General features: G+C 35.7%; 3 protein-coding genes and 1 pseudogene across 6 annotated transcripts; 2 read left to right on the top strand and 2 right to left on the bottom strand.

Annotated features, from left to right (window-relative positions):
• Positions 1-755: 755 nt before the first annotated feature.
• Positions 756-4684, top strand: LOC133284925 (zinc finger protein GAI-ASSOCIATED FACTOR 1-like). The gene is made up of 3 exons (XM_061482061.1): positions 756-1206; positions 2166-2562; positions 3445-4684. The coding sequence occupies exons 1-3, from the start codon at positions 993-995 to the stop codon at positions 4391-4393; spliced, it is 1560 nt and encodes a 519-aa protein (XP_061338045.1). The 5' UTR covers positions 756-992; the 3' UTR covers positions 4394-4684.
• Positions 4685-4951: 267 nt separating this feature from the next.
• Positions 4952-6590, top strand: LOC133284884 (psbP domain-containing protein 7, chloroplastic). Of its 2 annotated transcripts, none has more exons than XM_061482009.1 (3): positions 4952-5558; positions 5782-5977; positions 6259-6590. In XM_061482009.1, exons 1-3 carry the CDS (start codon positions 5237-5239, stop codon positions 6569-6571), a joined length of 831 nt encoding a protein of 276 aa, XP_061337993.1. In that variant the 5' UTR covers positions 4952-5236; the 3' UTR covers positions 6572-6590. The 2 variants fall into 2 exon arrangements, with proteins under 2 accessions (XP_061337993.1, XP_061337992.1); XM_061482008.1 differs by having other exon boundaries at positions 4953-5558; positions 5767-5977.
• A 261-nt stretch (positions 6591-6851) lies between these two features.
• Positions 6852-14017, bottom strand: LOC133284883 (E3 ubiquitin-protein ligase JMJ24). 3 transcript variants are annotated; one of them, XM_061482005.1, is made up of 14 exons: positions 13875-13974; positions 13057-13793; positions 12837-12979; positions 12640-12739; positions 12407-12545; positions 12216-12270; positions 11455-12094; positions 10987-11316; positions 10054-10467; positions 9860-9932; positions 9350-9435; positions 7761-7880; positions 7533-7603; positions 7005-7144 (listed from the first exon to the last, which is right to left on the bottom strand). In XM_061482005.1, exons 2-14 carry the CDS (start codon positions 13690-13692, stop codon positions 7045-7047), a joined length of 2907 nt encoding a protein of 968 aa, XP_061337989.1. In that variant the 5' UTR covers positions 13693-13793; positions 13875-13974; the 3' UTR covers positions 7005-7044. The 3 variants fall into 3 exon arrangements, with proteins under 3 accessions (XP_061337990.1, XP_061337989.1, XP_061337991.1); XM_061482006.1 differs by having other exon boundaries at positions 6852-7144; positions 12407-12539; positions 13057-14017; XM_061482007.1 differs by having other exon boundaries at positions 12216-12258; positions 13057-14017.
• Positions 14018-15407: 1390 nt separating this feature from the next.
• LOC133284911 (uncharacterized) lies at positions 15408-15608 on the bottom strand (annotated as a pseudogene).

The raw sequence follows: 15608 nt of genomic DNA, 5'->3' as shown, positions 1-15608 counted from the left end.
TGCCTCTACTATGAAAGCATCTTTCATACATACGATCAGGGATCGAACCCCTGTCAACATATGCTTAAGTTGCTCACTCCTTATTTTATATATCACTAAACTAATCCTCAATTTAAGAAAGTGTACATTATGATATTGAGTGCTTTGAATATTAACTCATTTTTTAAAAGGAAATAATAGCCTCATGTTACGTAAGAGAGTTATCTTATGGCATATATTCATAGAATTTCGTGTCACTTTTTTCTTTTATTTTTACATTGTGGATCCCACGTATTTGTGTCATCCACATGAGAGTATTATCTCATATAACATGAGCTTGGTAAATTTCGTTTTTAAATGCACTGTGCTAATTTGTTCTAGAAAAATATTTATGGTACATCATTTTTTTTCTCTCACTTATTTATTGAAAAGAAAGAAAGAAAGAATCAATTAAAAACATTGTTTCAAAGATAAATATAAAATAATTAAATAAAAATTAAATTAAATTTTTTAACAAGCATAAATTGGTATTTTAATTGTTCTCTTTAATTGATGTTGTGCATAGCTAAACATTATATATGCCGAAAAACAAGAGAAGGGTGTTCTCTTAATAACAAACAAAGCTAGGGGTATATGTATAGCTAGAAACAACAGTGCCTCAAAGAAATATAATGTGTATTTTTTTATTTTATTTTTGGTACAGATATAATGTATATTTTATTACAATGCAAATCCAAAGCATGGTTCTTGTATTCTTGTGCTAGCAAGCACCCTCGTCTCCACACCATAAAAGGAGGAGAGTTTCCTGGTTTTTGTCTTCCTCTAGTTGCACAAATCCCATCTTTTCTGTTTCAATTACCTCTCCTTTTTTTCCATAGTTTTTCTGCAGCAAATCTTGTGGTAGCTAGAGAGCAACTGCAACAACAAGATTGAAACAAACACTAGTTTTGAAATTAAGAGAAAAGGGAATATTTTCAATAGATTCTTCCCTTTTCTTTCTCTAATTAACTTCAATGTCAAACATCACAAGTGGTGATAGTAGGAGCTTCTCTTCAGAGAATATCATAGAAGATGCAGTTAAACAGCAATCAGAGATGCTTGGTCAGTTCCATAGTCCACATTCTCATACTTCAACAGCAACAACAAATAATAATAGCAATGGTTCGAACACAAACTCACAACCACCTGCACCACTTAAGAAGAAAAGGAACCTACCAGGAAATCCAGGTAAATTTTCTAACAACCATCTCAATTAAGTTGACTCTTTCTGTTTTTTGTTCCCCCATTTACATATTGATTCTTAGTTTTTTTTTCTTCTTGTCTTGCTTTACACTTTCTGATTATTGGTTTTGCAAGTTTTTTTTTTTTTAGATTTAAATGGATAATCAAATTAAAGTTGGAGCCGTAGACAAATATTGTTATTCATGGCCTGCACATGGTAATTCCTAGAATATCATAGAACGAAAATTCTAGCATCTTTTATTAATTAAAAAAGTACAGTATATATTTCCTCCATCTTCTCATTGATTCTAAAAATGAAATAATGATGCACACTTTGCTTCAATATTTGCTCAAAAATGGGCTTTTATAAAAATGATATCCCACAAAAGGCCTACACATAAATTTTCTGGATATATAATTAATGGCATGCTTGATTAATTAGAGTGCATTTAATTAAGATATCTATGGGGTCCAAAGCTTGATCCGGTAGAAGGCATGAGGAAGGTCTTTGTTGAATTAATTTGTTCTTCTAAGTTGTGTTCTTTTAAGTGGAGACAAGGATCTGGGATTCTCTTAAGAGAGAATTTGATGAATTATAATTATTAGCGAGTAAGTAAGCGAAAAAGCTCAATTATTGCCTTGAAGGAGTTTACAATCATTGCAGTACGTTCACTCTTGACTTTGCTTGACTGCTAGTTCTTCTTTGTTTTTTTTTTGTTTCACAATTGTTTCAAGTGAAGGACCATATACTTTCCCATGTGAAATAATAACCTCTTCCTCACTCGCTCTTTATGTGCGTATATGTGGATGTGTCAAAAATAAACAAAATAGAGAGAGAGAGAGAGAGAAGAGGTCTTGTAACAGATAAAAAATCCAAAATGACACAATTTTGTTCCTTGTTTTTGATAAATTACATTAAGCTAAATATGCATAGTCTAATCTGTTTGGCACGCGCGTGAGTGTAGATCCAAGTGCTGAAGTGATAGCTCTATCACCAAACACACTCATGGCTACAAACAGGTTCATATGTGAAATATGTAACAAAGGGTTTCAGAGAGATCAAAACCTTCAATTGCACCGGCGAGGTCACAACTTGCCATGGAAGCTTAAACAGAGAAGCAGCACAGAAGTTAGAAAGAGGGTTTATGTTTGCCCAGAAGCCTCATGTGTCCACCACAACCCAGCAAGAGCACTAGGTGATCTTACTGGCATTAAAAAGCACTTCTGCAGAAAGCACGGCGAGAAGAAGTGGAAATGTGATAAGTGCTCAAAGAAATACGCTGTTCAATCTGACTGGAAAGCCCATTTCAAAATCTGTGGTACAAAGGAATACAAATGTGACTGTGGAACCATCTTTTCCAGGTTGATACTCATCATATATATATTTATAAAACTTCATTATTGACTTATTATACAGAGATAAAGGTTCGTGGTTCTAAAAGACACAACCTTAATCATTTTAGTGTTTAACACTATATTTTATTAGTAAAACATAATTATAATACAAAAAATTATTTTTTTTCTCTCTCCTTCCTCAATCACTTTAGCTAATATGGAGAGAGAAAAAGAGCAATTTTTTTATATTATACTAAGATATAATTTTAAAAGTTAAAATGACACAACTTATATCGTTTAACCGTACATGTACATGCAATTAACCCTTATATTTATATATATATATATATATATATGGACTTTGACTCATCAATATATTCATTCATATATATTTTCGTGCACAAGCTGCATGCACAAATAAAATGTACTTAGGTAGAGGTCTTTCTTTGACCATACACACCCATGCTGAATTATATAAAGAATTACTTTCCATATTTGAATTCATTTTCATAAACTTCTTCTAGGTTATTTTTATCTGTTATTAAATTTTCTCTCTAGCTATAGATATAATAAACATATCATATACGCGCTTCATGAATCATCAACAATAAGAAATTAGCGTCTATATACATGCATGAAGAAAATATATAGAACAAAAGTCTTTCTTGTCTGCAAGGATAGGTCACCGCATTATATAATATTTAATTATATTATTTAAATTTATTTGGCTCAGTCTAAGATACTAAAATATTAGTGTTATTATTTCATAATAATAATACCCATGCATGTTCCTCATGTGCAATCATATATCTACTTGTCAATATATATATATAAATATATGTTGCTATCCTTTTCCTTAATATCTCATAAATAACTCACTACGTGGTTAACATATTTATTTATGAACAGAAGAGATAGCTTCATTACCCACAGAGCTTTTTGTGACGCTTTGGCTGAGGAGAATAACAAAGCCAATGAAGGACAATTATCAAAGATGGGTTCAAATAACTTGCAATGCCAAACAATCCCAAACCCACAAATTGGAGGGAATTCAGAATTCAACCATTCTGATCACAAGCATCCATTATCACTACCTCACGAGCTCATGCCAATGCCTTCAAAACCCTTCAACAACAACAACAACAACATGGCTGGAACCGTATTCACAAGAAGCCTTTCATCAAGTTCATCTCCCTCTCTTCAACTGAGTTCAAATCCACTAAACATCTTTGAGGAAAACGGGATTCACTTAGCTGCAGGCTCACCACACATGTCCGCCACAGCATTGTTGCAAAAAGCTGCACAAATGAGTGCAACCGTGAGCAATAGCAGCAACATGATGGAGAAAAGTTTTGTCACAAACATGGCACCGCCATCATTTGGTGTGGTGCAACAAACACCAAATGGACATTCTTCCTTCATGAACCAGTACATGCACAATGGTCAACAGGATATTTCTCATCAGTATAATTTCAATGCAAATGGGATTATTGGTGGTGGTGGTGGCAGCATTGGAATGAATGGTGTGGATATGTTTCATGCTATATTGGATCAAAGTAAAGCTTTGTCGAAGATCATAGAGCAGAACAACCGAAGCAATAGTGGAGGTCCAACAAATGGTGGGTCAAGTAGTGCTATTAATAACATTATTGGTGGAAGTAAAGGAAATGGGGATGTAATGACTCTGGACTTGTTGGGGATAGGAGGAGGAGGAGGAGGTGGTGGTGGTAATGGTGCACATGGAAATTTCTATGGCGGTACCCAACAAGAAGAAACTGGTGCACGAGATGAGGTTTGGAGAAATTGGTCCACCAAAAATGCAGGCTTTGAATCATTTTCTGCAACAAGCAGCATTTGAAAAGACCACCCGGGAAAGGGAAGAAAAGAAATAATATTCAAGTTTTTTTTAGTGGGAGGAATTTTCAGTTGAATTTGGTCATTATGTGTTTTTTTTTATTTTATTTATTTAACCAATCCCGCCCCCCTTCGGTCATATATAGTATAGAAATCATGGAAGAAACCGAAAGTGTCGTTCTAAAGAGGAAGACACATTAGTCATTGATATTGGTCCATTTTTACCGTGACAGTGTAGTCTCCTTTGGTCTCATAAATTTGTATTCAAATGTTAGAAAATGGCAAATCGTTGAAAATTCCGATTCAATATATATATATATATATATAGTGTATAGAGTCAAAATATTGTAAAATGAATGCACAAATTAAAATGACGTGGAATGGCTCTTGATTTCCCGAAGGAATGAGAACCACAAAACGCAGATAAGAGCTATCCCATTCCCATTGCAAAAAGAGTCACAAACATGGACTACCAATCAGAATCTACCACTTCATAACTTTTTCTTGGACTAGCATTGCATTATTTCATGTGATAGGAAGAGGGGTGCTTAAAAAGGTTCCAATAAATAACTTTTTTTTTTAGTATTTCTACTAATCGGTTCATCTTGTAAGACTAATTCGGCCGGGGGCTGAGAGCAACAAGGGTACTCCCCCTCCTAACAGATGCGTTTCCTGGGTGTAGAACTTGAATCCTCCATAACTAGCTACCAAATGAATTAACGAGGTCAGGTCACACAAAGTAAGGTACATATAGATAGTATAGCGCAAATTAAGCTTTGCATTGGACAATTGACAAAAGTGCCCTCTTATTTAGAGTAATTTGGATTTTGGACATAAGAGTAAGTGAATGGGGATGGCAGTGCAAGCCAGGTTTGGGGCATGGAACCCAATTCGCATAGTACAACGTTGGGGCGATCGAGAAGACAGTTTCAAATTGAAAGAGGCGGGGCGGTCTCCGGCGGAGGAATTTGCACCATTAGCCACGAAATTTCAGCGGCGGCTTCTTGTGGGCGTTGGGTCAGCTTCACTTGTAGCCGTGGGTGCAAATTTTGGTGGCATCACCAGTTTTCTTCTTGGTTTGTCACCAAACAATGGCCGTAATCTGAAGCTGGACCTGCTTTATCCCATTGGCGGCTTCAAACGTTGCTTTGACACAAGGGAAGGATTCGGTAATTCACTATCAATATTTATCACAGGGGAAGGATCTTTTACAAACTTTTATTACAAACTACATTACCGGTCATACTCTATTGAATAATGTATTAACAGTCAGACATAATACATAATGTAATTTGTAAATAAAAAATTTATAAATATAATGTATTTTTTTAGGGTATACTATTATTTTTATTATATAAATTGGATTTGGATAATCAGAATTCATATACCCAGCAAATTGGGTTGGAGATCAGACGCTGCTGTATCGAGCTGCTAAGAAAAGAGAAATGGAAAGATCATTGGATCCTCCTCCCCTCAATGTACGTACACGTTCTAACATCAGTGAACCGGTTGTTGCATTCGGTCCCCCTGGTTCAAGTGGCGAACTCAATGTTAGTGTTATTGTCTCTTCTGTTGCTCAAGGCTTCTCGTAAGTATGATTATTAACTAGTAAAAGTAGTAAATGTCAGACATGTCACTTCACTTTATCAGCATCCAAATGCCCGACTAAAAGAATTATATATAATTTTTACTTTATTCCTTTATAGTGGAAAGTGTAGGGTCTACATCGCATAAAAAAAGCAAATGAAATATTATATATAGTTTAAAAATCATATATCTTATTTGATATATTCTTTTTCATAATATTCTAATGATTAAAAAGGGAAGATTGACAGCTAACAGCTTGTATTTCGAACTTTGTTTCACAAGGATTGAAGCATTTGGAGGGCCGGAGGAGGTGGGTGAAGCTGTGGTTCGGACCATAACAGGATCAGGGCAGCGCCCTGACGTGAAGGGTACATTGATAAAGTCAAGTTTGAGACAGGATTCTGTTAGAAATGTCACATACTATGAACTGGAGTTCAGAGTTGAAAGTCCTTCGTTTCGGCGACACAACGTTTCCGTCTGCTGCGCTCGTGGTGGTAGGCTTTTTACGTTAAATGCTCAGGCACCTGAATCAGCTTGGCCAGTATTGAAGTCAGATTTCTATAAAATTGCTGATTCATTCAGCCTCACAACTTAGTGATTCAAAATGAAGCTTCAATGGTTGAGACGAGGCCAGAAGCAAATACTTAAAAACTCTTCCCCTAGCTTGTGCTTCTAACTCCTTTCTCTTGTTTCTAAAGCTATGTTTTTGAATTGCATGGCTACAGAGGCTGTCCCCTAAACTGAAACAGTTTTTGTGTGTGATATGGGGTGCCTCATGTCTGTTGACAATTCTAAATCCAAGCATTTCTGAATTTAACCAGCACGGGCAAGCAGATACAAGTTTGTAACTTTATACATATTACATGTTTCTTTTCCATTTATTGAAATAGAATACATATTTGCAGTCTCTCATCATATGATTCTCTAAGGTCTAACTATTATACATTCAATCATTACCTAGGTATTTGATCAACTACACTGAAATTTACCAACCCATGAAATATTTCTCAAATACAACAACTGTACATAACCCCTTTCCTGTTTCGATGACCAAACTCATGTGGGAGTTCAAGCACAAGTAATCTGCCTCCGCTTAACCATCTTCTCATAATTCTCAGAAACCATTGCAGTCAAATTAGGGTCTCCATATCCGATCTCTGCTCCAAGTCTGGCAAAAACACAGTTAAGCCATTTCACTATTGTAAGTATCAGTTACGAGAAAGAGATGTTGGGACAATTAATTTTCACAAAGAATCAACCAATAAGGAAACAAACATAGCATTTCTGTCTAAGGTTGACCATGCAGGGGACCTAACAGGACAACTGAACAAATCCACAACCTTGTAGGACAAGACTTAAAGCCACAGGATAAGGACAATAGGACATCAGTCAAGCAAATGAATTTATTTTCCATTTAATAAACGGGATAAGGATGTTCTGAGAGGAAAAAAATAGAGAAAGAGGGGGGGAGGGGGGGGGGAGAGAGAGAGAGAGAGAGAGAGAGAGAGAGAGAGAAAACTAATGAAATAACTGAGACAAGTGTGAATTTTGCATACTTCGGGTCAAGTACAAGTTTCTGAACTTCTTTGATGGCTGAACTTGCCGCATACAGAGATATCTTCCCAACCTGCATCGATGACCAAGAAGTTCAGGACCAACACCAAAGGGTCAACACAAAAACTGAATGAATCACAGGCCTTTTGAAAAGAGATAACAAGGATAGGCAAGTAGCAACGAACAAAAAGGAAACTTAATAACTAAATGTAACTCTTTTCTCCTCTGACCTCCAATACTTGAAGCTTTGCTTCATGTTCATTAGGTAGACGGCGGACTTCCTCTGCTAATCTCACAGCCTCCCCCAAACTTTCCGGAGATAAGAAATCAAAGCCCAACTGAACAGTGGACTGAAATTTTCATAATGCAGAGATGATCACATGCCAAGACAAATTCAATTATTCAACAAGGAAGAACCCATATTGTTTCCATTAAAAAAAAGGATTTACACTTAAATTCATCAAATTAAATCAACATCAACATCAACAACACCTTTATCCCAAACTAATTGGAGTCGGTGGTAGATGAACTCAAATGAAAGGTACGAAGGGATAAAAATAAATAAAATAATAATAGTATATATAAAAATAAAAGGGGTGTAAAAAATAAATAAAATAAAATAAATAAATATTCTATGATAATTGTAACAACTCGGTTGTAGATTATCTAGGCTAATCTATTACAAAATATGATTAAAACCAAAGTAATTTAATATTTTAGGCCAAAAAGAACTGTAATATAAATTTTTTAAAGAAGCTCATAAAAACATTTTTAATAGTTTCCTAAAAAGTTGGCTCCCTTTAGTTAAGAGGGTTCAGACCTTTCAGAAAATTTAGAATAAATTTAATAGGAATACACACATTATGTGGGTGTACACTAGGTGAGGTCACAGGGGATTGGGTCCCAAAGTGCTGATCATGCATGACACGTTAGTGGGAGAAGTGGTCACTAACAGATTCAGAGAGAGAGGAATAGATTGGGGACTATGGGGTAGGCTATTTGTTAGCAAGGATTTGGGAACTCGAGAGTCCTGTGATCACCCTTATGGCCTCTCATTTTGTACACCCACATAACGCGTGTATTCCTATCAAAATTACATTGACCTCCCTGAGGTTTATATCACATTTAACTTCCCTCTTGTTAGTGTAAGGCAGGTTGGTGTAATTTCAAAATCCAGAGGGTGCGTATAATATAGAAAAATCTTAAGAAGGTCAGTGTAATTACTCTAAGAAATATTCGACCACCTGACAAGCCAAAGCCTTAAACTGCCACCTAAATACACAGCAATGTAATAGAAGTTCAAGCTCTTAACATGCAATTGTAAAGTTCTTCCAACCGATGGGTGAGGTAACATTAATTTTGAGAAGGAGGACATCCACCCAAAAAATAAATATTGAAATTACAAATGGACTTATATTCAATATGTTTGATATATTATTAACAGAAAACTATGGAAAACTCAACTATCATTCTATCAATTGGTTTTCTAATAAGCTCAATCAGAGATGTGCAAATTAACTGACATTCATGAATGGGAATGCATGTGTCTTCCCAGTAGCATAAAATTACAATGCAAAAACTGTTTCCTATATAATTTAAATTGCACGAGTTATGCTAGTATCAGCTCTAGAATATCACCTCAGTCATTCAGTTGCTAGATTAAATATTTCATAAAAACTAAAGAGATAATATTAATAACTGTAGGCTCTTAAGCAGATGAAAATTTTGCCCTTTGTATGGGATTCAAGTAACAGATATAAAAATATGAAGCTCATGAATCAAAATATATCAAGTGAACTCACAACGAAAATGAACTCACCTGAACATTCCTTGCTTGGAAAGGGCACCCAGCAGGAACAAATACAGCTTCCCCAAAATTCTGTTCAAATGACCATGGCTCCACTCCTATTTAGGAAGATATTAATCACATTAAAAAGGAAGAAGATAAATAAAATCAAGTATTTTCAGAAATTTCTGGGCTACCCACAATTTAGCATATTAGTACTAAGTTTTCCATTATAAACAGTACCCACGTGAACATCACTCACAGATCACTTCAATTAGGGCTCATACAAGTGCTCTCTATCGTTTTTCTTTTTTCCAGCAAATTTATTTCCATTACTCACCTCCCCTTTATAAATTCTTAAAACTCCCAAACAAGGGGAATTATTCTGTTCCCTTTCCATCTCTCTCATAACCAGTCATCAAGAAGACACTCAAAGGGAGCCACCAAAGGCAAGGCCTTATAGAGTTCCACCTTTATCAACCAAACCCACCACTTTTCTATCTAGGTCTTAACGATGCATAAAAAGAAAACATAGAATCTCACCAAATTCTTCCTTCAACTTTCTTTTATGGTGTCTGTCAAGAAAAATATCTCCATCATAAAGAGGCCATGTTACCTTGAATCCAGAGAGTACCATCAGCAACAAAAAATCAAAACAAGTCAATTAACCGAAAAAAAAAGGGGAACAAATGTAAGTTTATTTTCAGTTTTTATTTTTCTTTAAAAATAAAACTTACAAATTCATTTACTATGTCTTGCTTCCCAAATTCCTTCCGATGCATTTTCAAATATTCAGTCACCTTGGGAACATCCTGCCGACGAAAGACATCCCAAAGAACTCCAGGACGTGTTTTCTCAGAGGCATCTCCATTTTGTCTGAATGGAAGGTCGCCATCGACCCTATTCCCTTCAGCGCTAGAATAAATTTCAAATCCTTGATCCATAATTGGCTTATTCTGGTTTGAATCCAAGTTCAGTCCATTATTTTTTGTTTTAAGCAAGGAATCAGGTGAACTCCCCCTCAAACATATTTGTGGATCCCCACACGATTCTTTCGCCTCAGATTCCTTATAAGCTTTTTGTAGCATTTCAATTTTAGTTTTCTGCCAGTCCTTCAACTTCACTTCACTAGTATGGACCAAAAGGTAGACCTGTTGAAACTCAGTAAATTTATTATTTGTTACTTTATTCATAGCCCACTTTTTTTCTTTTCTTTCTTCAAATAAATCAATATTTCATTATTTCACTCTTGACAAGATGACAAGAAAAAGAGAGACACAGAAACTCAAATTATTAAACACCAATGCACAGTAGTTTGGGTATTTGAATTCAAACAGCACATTATAAATTGTCACTAAGCAATTATTATCGACAACTTGCAAATATTTAGTTACAAATATCAACAACCTCCATGTATTCATATGAGAAGTTAGACCAAGATAAATACATAAGCAAACATAAATTAACAACGAAGCATCCAATTTATATTCTTAAGACACTTGAAATTTCAACCAAAATTATAAAGAAGTTGCAGTCTGTCTAGGAATCCAGATTATCATAAAACTATTGAAAAATAATAACTTGTATCGACTCAAACTCAAAAACTATAAAAGACGAAAATGACCATTTCTCATCTATTGGGTTAAGTTAATGAGGATAAAGTAATATACCATGTCACGCATATTGAAATGGAGATTTGTCACTGAATCACCTCTACCAAGTTCATCACTAATCCCATAAGATATATAAATCTTGGGTCCTACATCATTCTGCAAGGAGTAATGAGGCAATTTAGCCGCAACATTAAGAAGGCCCCACTTGGAGTGAATATACTGAAGTAAAGGCAGTTTGCTGATAAATTCAGGTCTTTGGAACAATAGAAATTCTTCAGATGCACTAGGTGAAGGCCAGTCCTTCAACTTCAATATTTGTGGCCAACCATTTTCATGAAAACGACCCTCAGAGTATCCTTTCATGAACTGACCAAGCTCAATATCAATCTGTCAATATAAAAATAATAAATGCAGTGATAAGGTAGAGTAACTTAACAAAAATGATTAACCAAAAAACACAGTGCAATAAAAAAACCAATACAATCTCAATCACCAAAAAGAGAAGAGCTATAGATATGTGTGTACCTCAGACCAATCAAAACAATCTATGGCCTTAACTATTCTGTTTTCGTCTTTCATTTTCTCATCTGTTGTCTCTTGAATCCCTCTCCATATGACCATTGGATCCCAACATGAAATGGATGACCTATCAAATACTTGCTTGACAATAATGGGCTCACCAGTTTTCCAGTGCTTTCTAAAATTGATAATCCCATCAGTTTTGAGATCCTCAGATGCAGGACAATAAAGATAATTATCATTACTAGCGTCTCTTTGAGAATATTGGCAAAGTCTGATACCATTCAACCCAGTTTCTGGTGGACCATCTCCATTACTAATTCTGCAGCCACTAACCATTTCCTCTACATTTTTCACCAACTTTGCAACCCAATTCATCTTGAAAATCCGGCTTAGATTTAATGATGAACAACCACAGCCACCATACTCCTTTGGGGGGCATGGAATACTTCCATTGTCATTGGATCTCCAATGAGGAAACTTGCTTAATATGTTTTGATCAGAAGATTTTACTTGCTCTGTTTGGGGTTCTTTATTGTGATCTACAGTTGCTTCTCGAAGATCCCGACAACAATTAAGACACAAATCATATGAGCAACTTGGACAGCGTCGATGATAATCAGTAATAGGTATCCTACATAAATTGCTGCAAGAAAACAAATCAAAAAAGAAAATGAGCCTCACACTATCTCTGAATAATGAACACGCACATGATGCTTCTGCACCAGTTAAAACCATCAACTCTGAGAGAAGTGTTATGGATGTACCAGCACATCAAATCATCTGCATTCAATTTTGTCCTGGGAAGATCTATTTCAGCACCTGAGGGAGAAACCATTATTTCAACATTGTCAAGTACTTGTTCACCAGAAAAAGAAAATAAAATATAGTCACATATGATACTACTAGCGGTGCAAGGCTGCAAGCAAACCCAAAGAAACCTTAAAATGCATCTTACCACGCAACTTCTTTTCAAGTTCAACTTCAAAACACTGTTCACGATGGATCTGCTTTACTACAGGAAGCACTGATGACAGCAGCAAGTGGAGATACTGTAACTTATCTAGAACAGGTATCTCACGTATCCGAACCTTAATCTCAACAAAAGCAGAAATTTTACTAACTGGAAAAAGCAATCGCAGATGCTAAACTTTGAAGGCATGCTTCATCAAATGGTAAATATTAAAATACCTTTATTGAATTATCACTACGTAAGCAAATTTTGCAATTACATATGCCACGGCATGCAGGACATATCCTCTGAATTTCATCCAATGAAATGTCCGAGTACCTAGAAGTAAGTAAAGTAAACCATAACAATCAGTCACCATCCAAAAAAGAAATAATTTAACTGAAACAGGGTATCTTCACTAAAATTTCATGCTCACCATGTTGATATACAGCTATCACAGTATCCTCTTCTATCACACCGGAGGCACCAAGTAACTTGGTCTCTGTCATTCCTCTGGCATTGATGGCAAGTTTGCCCACCAGTGTCTTCAGAACAACCGGAGGTTTCATCAGAATATTCCTGTCAATGCAATGTAACCTTTCAATTCAGCATATACAAAAACCTTCCATCAAAATCAGTTTGCATATAAAACTCACATTTGTAGCATTAGCATCGAAGCTCCTCTGCGATATTTTCCTGGAGGAATCGACCCCAGAAGCCGGGGGCGAATCATAGGACACCCAATTACTCTCTTCATACATAGGGACATCCACATCCTCATCCTCATCCTCATCCTCCTCAACCTCATCCTCATCCTCATCTTCATCCTCATCTTCATCTTCATCTTCATCTTCATCCTCATCTGGCGAATCATCATTTGGCTTGGGAGCACGGCGGGCGGAGGAAGCCCTTTTAGTGTCAGGCTCGGGGGTATAACGAAACTGGTTCTTGGAAACCCTACTCAATAACTTCTTCCCAGAGTGGTTGTTGTGGCTGTTGTTGATGGTGGTGGAAAGTGGCACATCGAAATCGTCACTCTTGCTCTCCAAATAAATATCAGACTCTCCCAGTGACAGTGACTTCCTCTTTGCTTTCTTTAGGTTAGCCCTCATTGCAGAATTCGCAGCTCTCTTCTTAGCCTGAATGTAGTGCTTCTCGCACACCGTCTTGTCAGGCATCGACATCGCCGTGCATCTCCATTGTTTCCCATCGGATCTCTTGCACCGCAAATCATCTGGAATCCCTCCATTTTCCTCACCGTTATTCCCTGAGGTCGATCTTGTGTGATCCATTCTCTTTTCCTTCGACCAATCATCTATGTCTTGTGAATTGCGTCCATACCCTATGCCCTATACCCTAACCTAAATACTATCACCATTTACCAAGCACGAAGCTACGAAAAAACCCTATTATAGTACAAGAAGAACACGATGCACGAAAGGAATTTCGAGTTGTTGTGATGAGTTGAATGTACCTGTTAGAGTGTAATCTTTCAGATTTTGATTTGCAATATGCGGCGTCGTTTAGTGTTCCAATCCAGAAACTTGGGTGTGATAATAAAGCTTACAGTGAACGAAGTCCAGAGAGAGAGAGAGAGAGAGAGAGAGAGGATCTTCACTGTTCATGCGCCTGCAATATTAGTGGCTTACAGTGTGTTTGGATTTTGGAATGTTAAGAAATGATAAATGATTTTATTATTATAATATCATGATAAATTTTAAGCGATTAATGTTTCTGTTTTTTTTTTTTTTTGAAAAGCAAAAAAAAAAAAAAAAAAAAAAATGGTTAATATATTGTCTGTTTTTAACAATATAAATCTTAATCGTTAATTTTTGTGAATCAATAATAATTATTTTTATAAATTAAATTTATTAATTAATTATTAATTTACAATAAATGATAATCGTTAAGTAACAAAAATTAACGATTACGATATGATAGTAACATTAGTAATAAAGAATATTTGGTGTAAGACTTATTATTCGTACACAGGTGTGAGATTAAGATAATATTGCCCTTATATATATATATATATATATATATAGGGCTTATCGTTTCTCAAGCTGTTTGAAATAACTTTATCTGCGACTACTAAATCATAACCGTACAAAGATGGATCAATGGTGGTAAAGGAAGAGAGAAAGAAAGAGAATCATAATCATTCTAAGATGAATCAATTAATATAAGAAAATAAATAAACAAAACAACATAGTTTTAGGATGGACGGAGATAAATATATCTCAAGCTGCTTGAGAAATATTTTTCACACACACACATATATATATATATATATATATATATATATATATATTATTTCTCTCAAAATAAAAAAACATTTCAAACATAGCAACTAATTAGTGGGCGCATGCGCATCAACAATCAAAACTTGAATTCTTTTGGAACAGTGACCAAAGTGTCACTGTTTGGCAATTTTTTTTACCCAAATGCCATGCAAACAGTATTTTTTACCAGACTGTCACGCGACGTAATTCGCTATGACTGGTAGCGAACTTTGTCACCAATAATTTTGTGATACGTGGCCACATTGCGTACCAAATTCGTTACCACTAGTAGCGAACTTCGTCCAGTTAGTTTTTTTTTTTTTTTGAAAATGTGTCACGTGTCACAAAATTATTGGCGAACGTAATTCGCTACCAGTCGTATCAAATTACATCGCGTGGTAGTCTAGTAAAAAATACTATTCACGTGACATTTGGTAAAAAATTTGTCAAAGAATGACACTTTAGTCGATGTTCCAATTCTTTTGACAAATGCAAATGATGCTAACCTGAAGGCCATGGTTGGCTGTAAGTTTCACACGCGTAAAATCCTATATGGATTTTTTTTATAATTGAAATCTCATGAGTAAGTATGTGTTATATACAACTCAAAAAGAAAAAGGGGTAGTTCCAAAAAAGTTAATAGTATTTGTTGATTGATGTACACAGAACAAGAGAAAAAGATTTGCAAAAAAAGAGACTTCCGTGATGCGCCTATGGTTACTATTTTACTGAACCTCTAGTCGCGTGTTGCATGTGGTGTAGTAGTATATGTGCTTGATCTTATAGCACAAGGGTAGAAAACAGAACCTCCACTAGGGCTTTACGTCAATGGCTTGCACCATCCCTCCACAGTAAGGACATGCTTCGGGTGCTGGTTGCCTCGCAGACAACTTTTCATCCTCGTCGCACACAAACACCAAACACAT

Source organism: Gastrolobium bilobum, unplaced genomic scaffold (assembly GCF_033153095.1).
Source record: "Gastrolobium bilobum isolate Gb01-03AN ecotype WA unplaced genomic scaffold, APGP_CSIRO_Gbil_v1 utg15403, whole genome shotgun sequence".
Lineage (NCBI taxonomy): Eukaryota > Viridiplantae > Streptophyta > Magnoliopsida > Fabales > Fabaceae > Gastrolobium > Gastrolobium bilobum.
Note: the sequence above shows the minus strand (reverse complement) of the source record. Positions and strands in the feature narration are given on the sequence as shown.

Excerpts from the sequence above, each read along its gene's own strand:
- LOC133284883 (XM_061482005.1), bottom strand. The coding sequence starts at position 13,692 with ATGGATCACACAAGATCGACCTCAGGGAATAACGGTGAGGAAAATGGA. Across the intron at positions 12,271-12,406 it reads ACTTGAAAAGAAGTTGCGTG|GTGCTGAAATAGATCTTCCC; the intron begins GTAAGATGCATT and ends TTTCTCCCTCAG. Across the intron at positions 9,933-10,053 it reads AAGACATAGTAAATGAATTT|GTAACATGGCCTCTTTATGA; the intron begins GTAAGTTTTATT and ends TCTGGATTCAAG.
- LOC133284884 (XM_061482008.1), top strand. The coding sequence starts at position 5,237 with ATGGGGATGGCAGTGCAAGCCAGGTTTGGGGCATGGAACCCAATTCGC. Across the intron at positions 5,559-5,766 it reads TGACACAAGGGAAGGATTCG|AATTCATATACCCAGCAAAT; the intron begins GTAATTCACTAT and ends TTGGATAATCAG. Across the intron at positions 5,978-6,258 it reads TCTGTTGCTCAAGGCTTCTC|GATTGAAGCATTTGGAGGGC; the intron begins GTAAGTATGATT and ends TTGTTTCACAAG.
- LOC133284925 (XM_061482061.1), top strand. The coding sequence starts at position 993 with ATGTCAAACATCACAAGTGGTGATAGTAGGAGCTTCTCTTCAGAGAAT. Across the intron at positions 1,207-2,165 it reads GAACCTACCAGGAAATCCAG|ATCCAAGTGCTGAAGTGATA; the intron begins GTAAATTTTCTA and ends GCGTGAGTGTAG. Across the intron at positions 2,563-3,444 it reads TGTGGAACCATCTTTTCCAG|AAGAGATAGCTTCATTACCC; the intron begins GTTGATACTCAT and ends ATTTATGAACAG.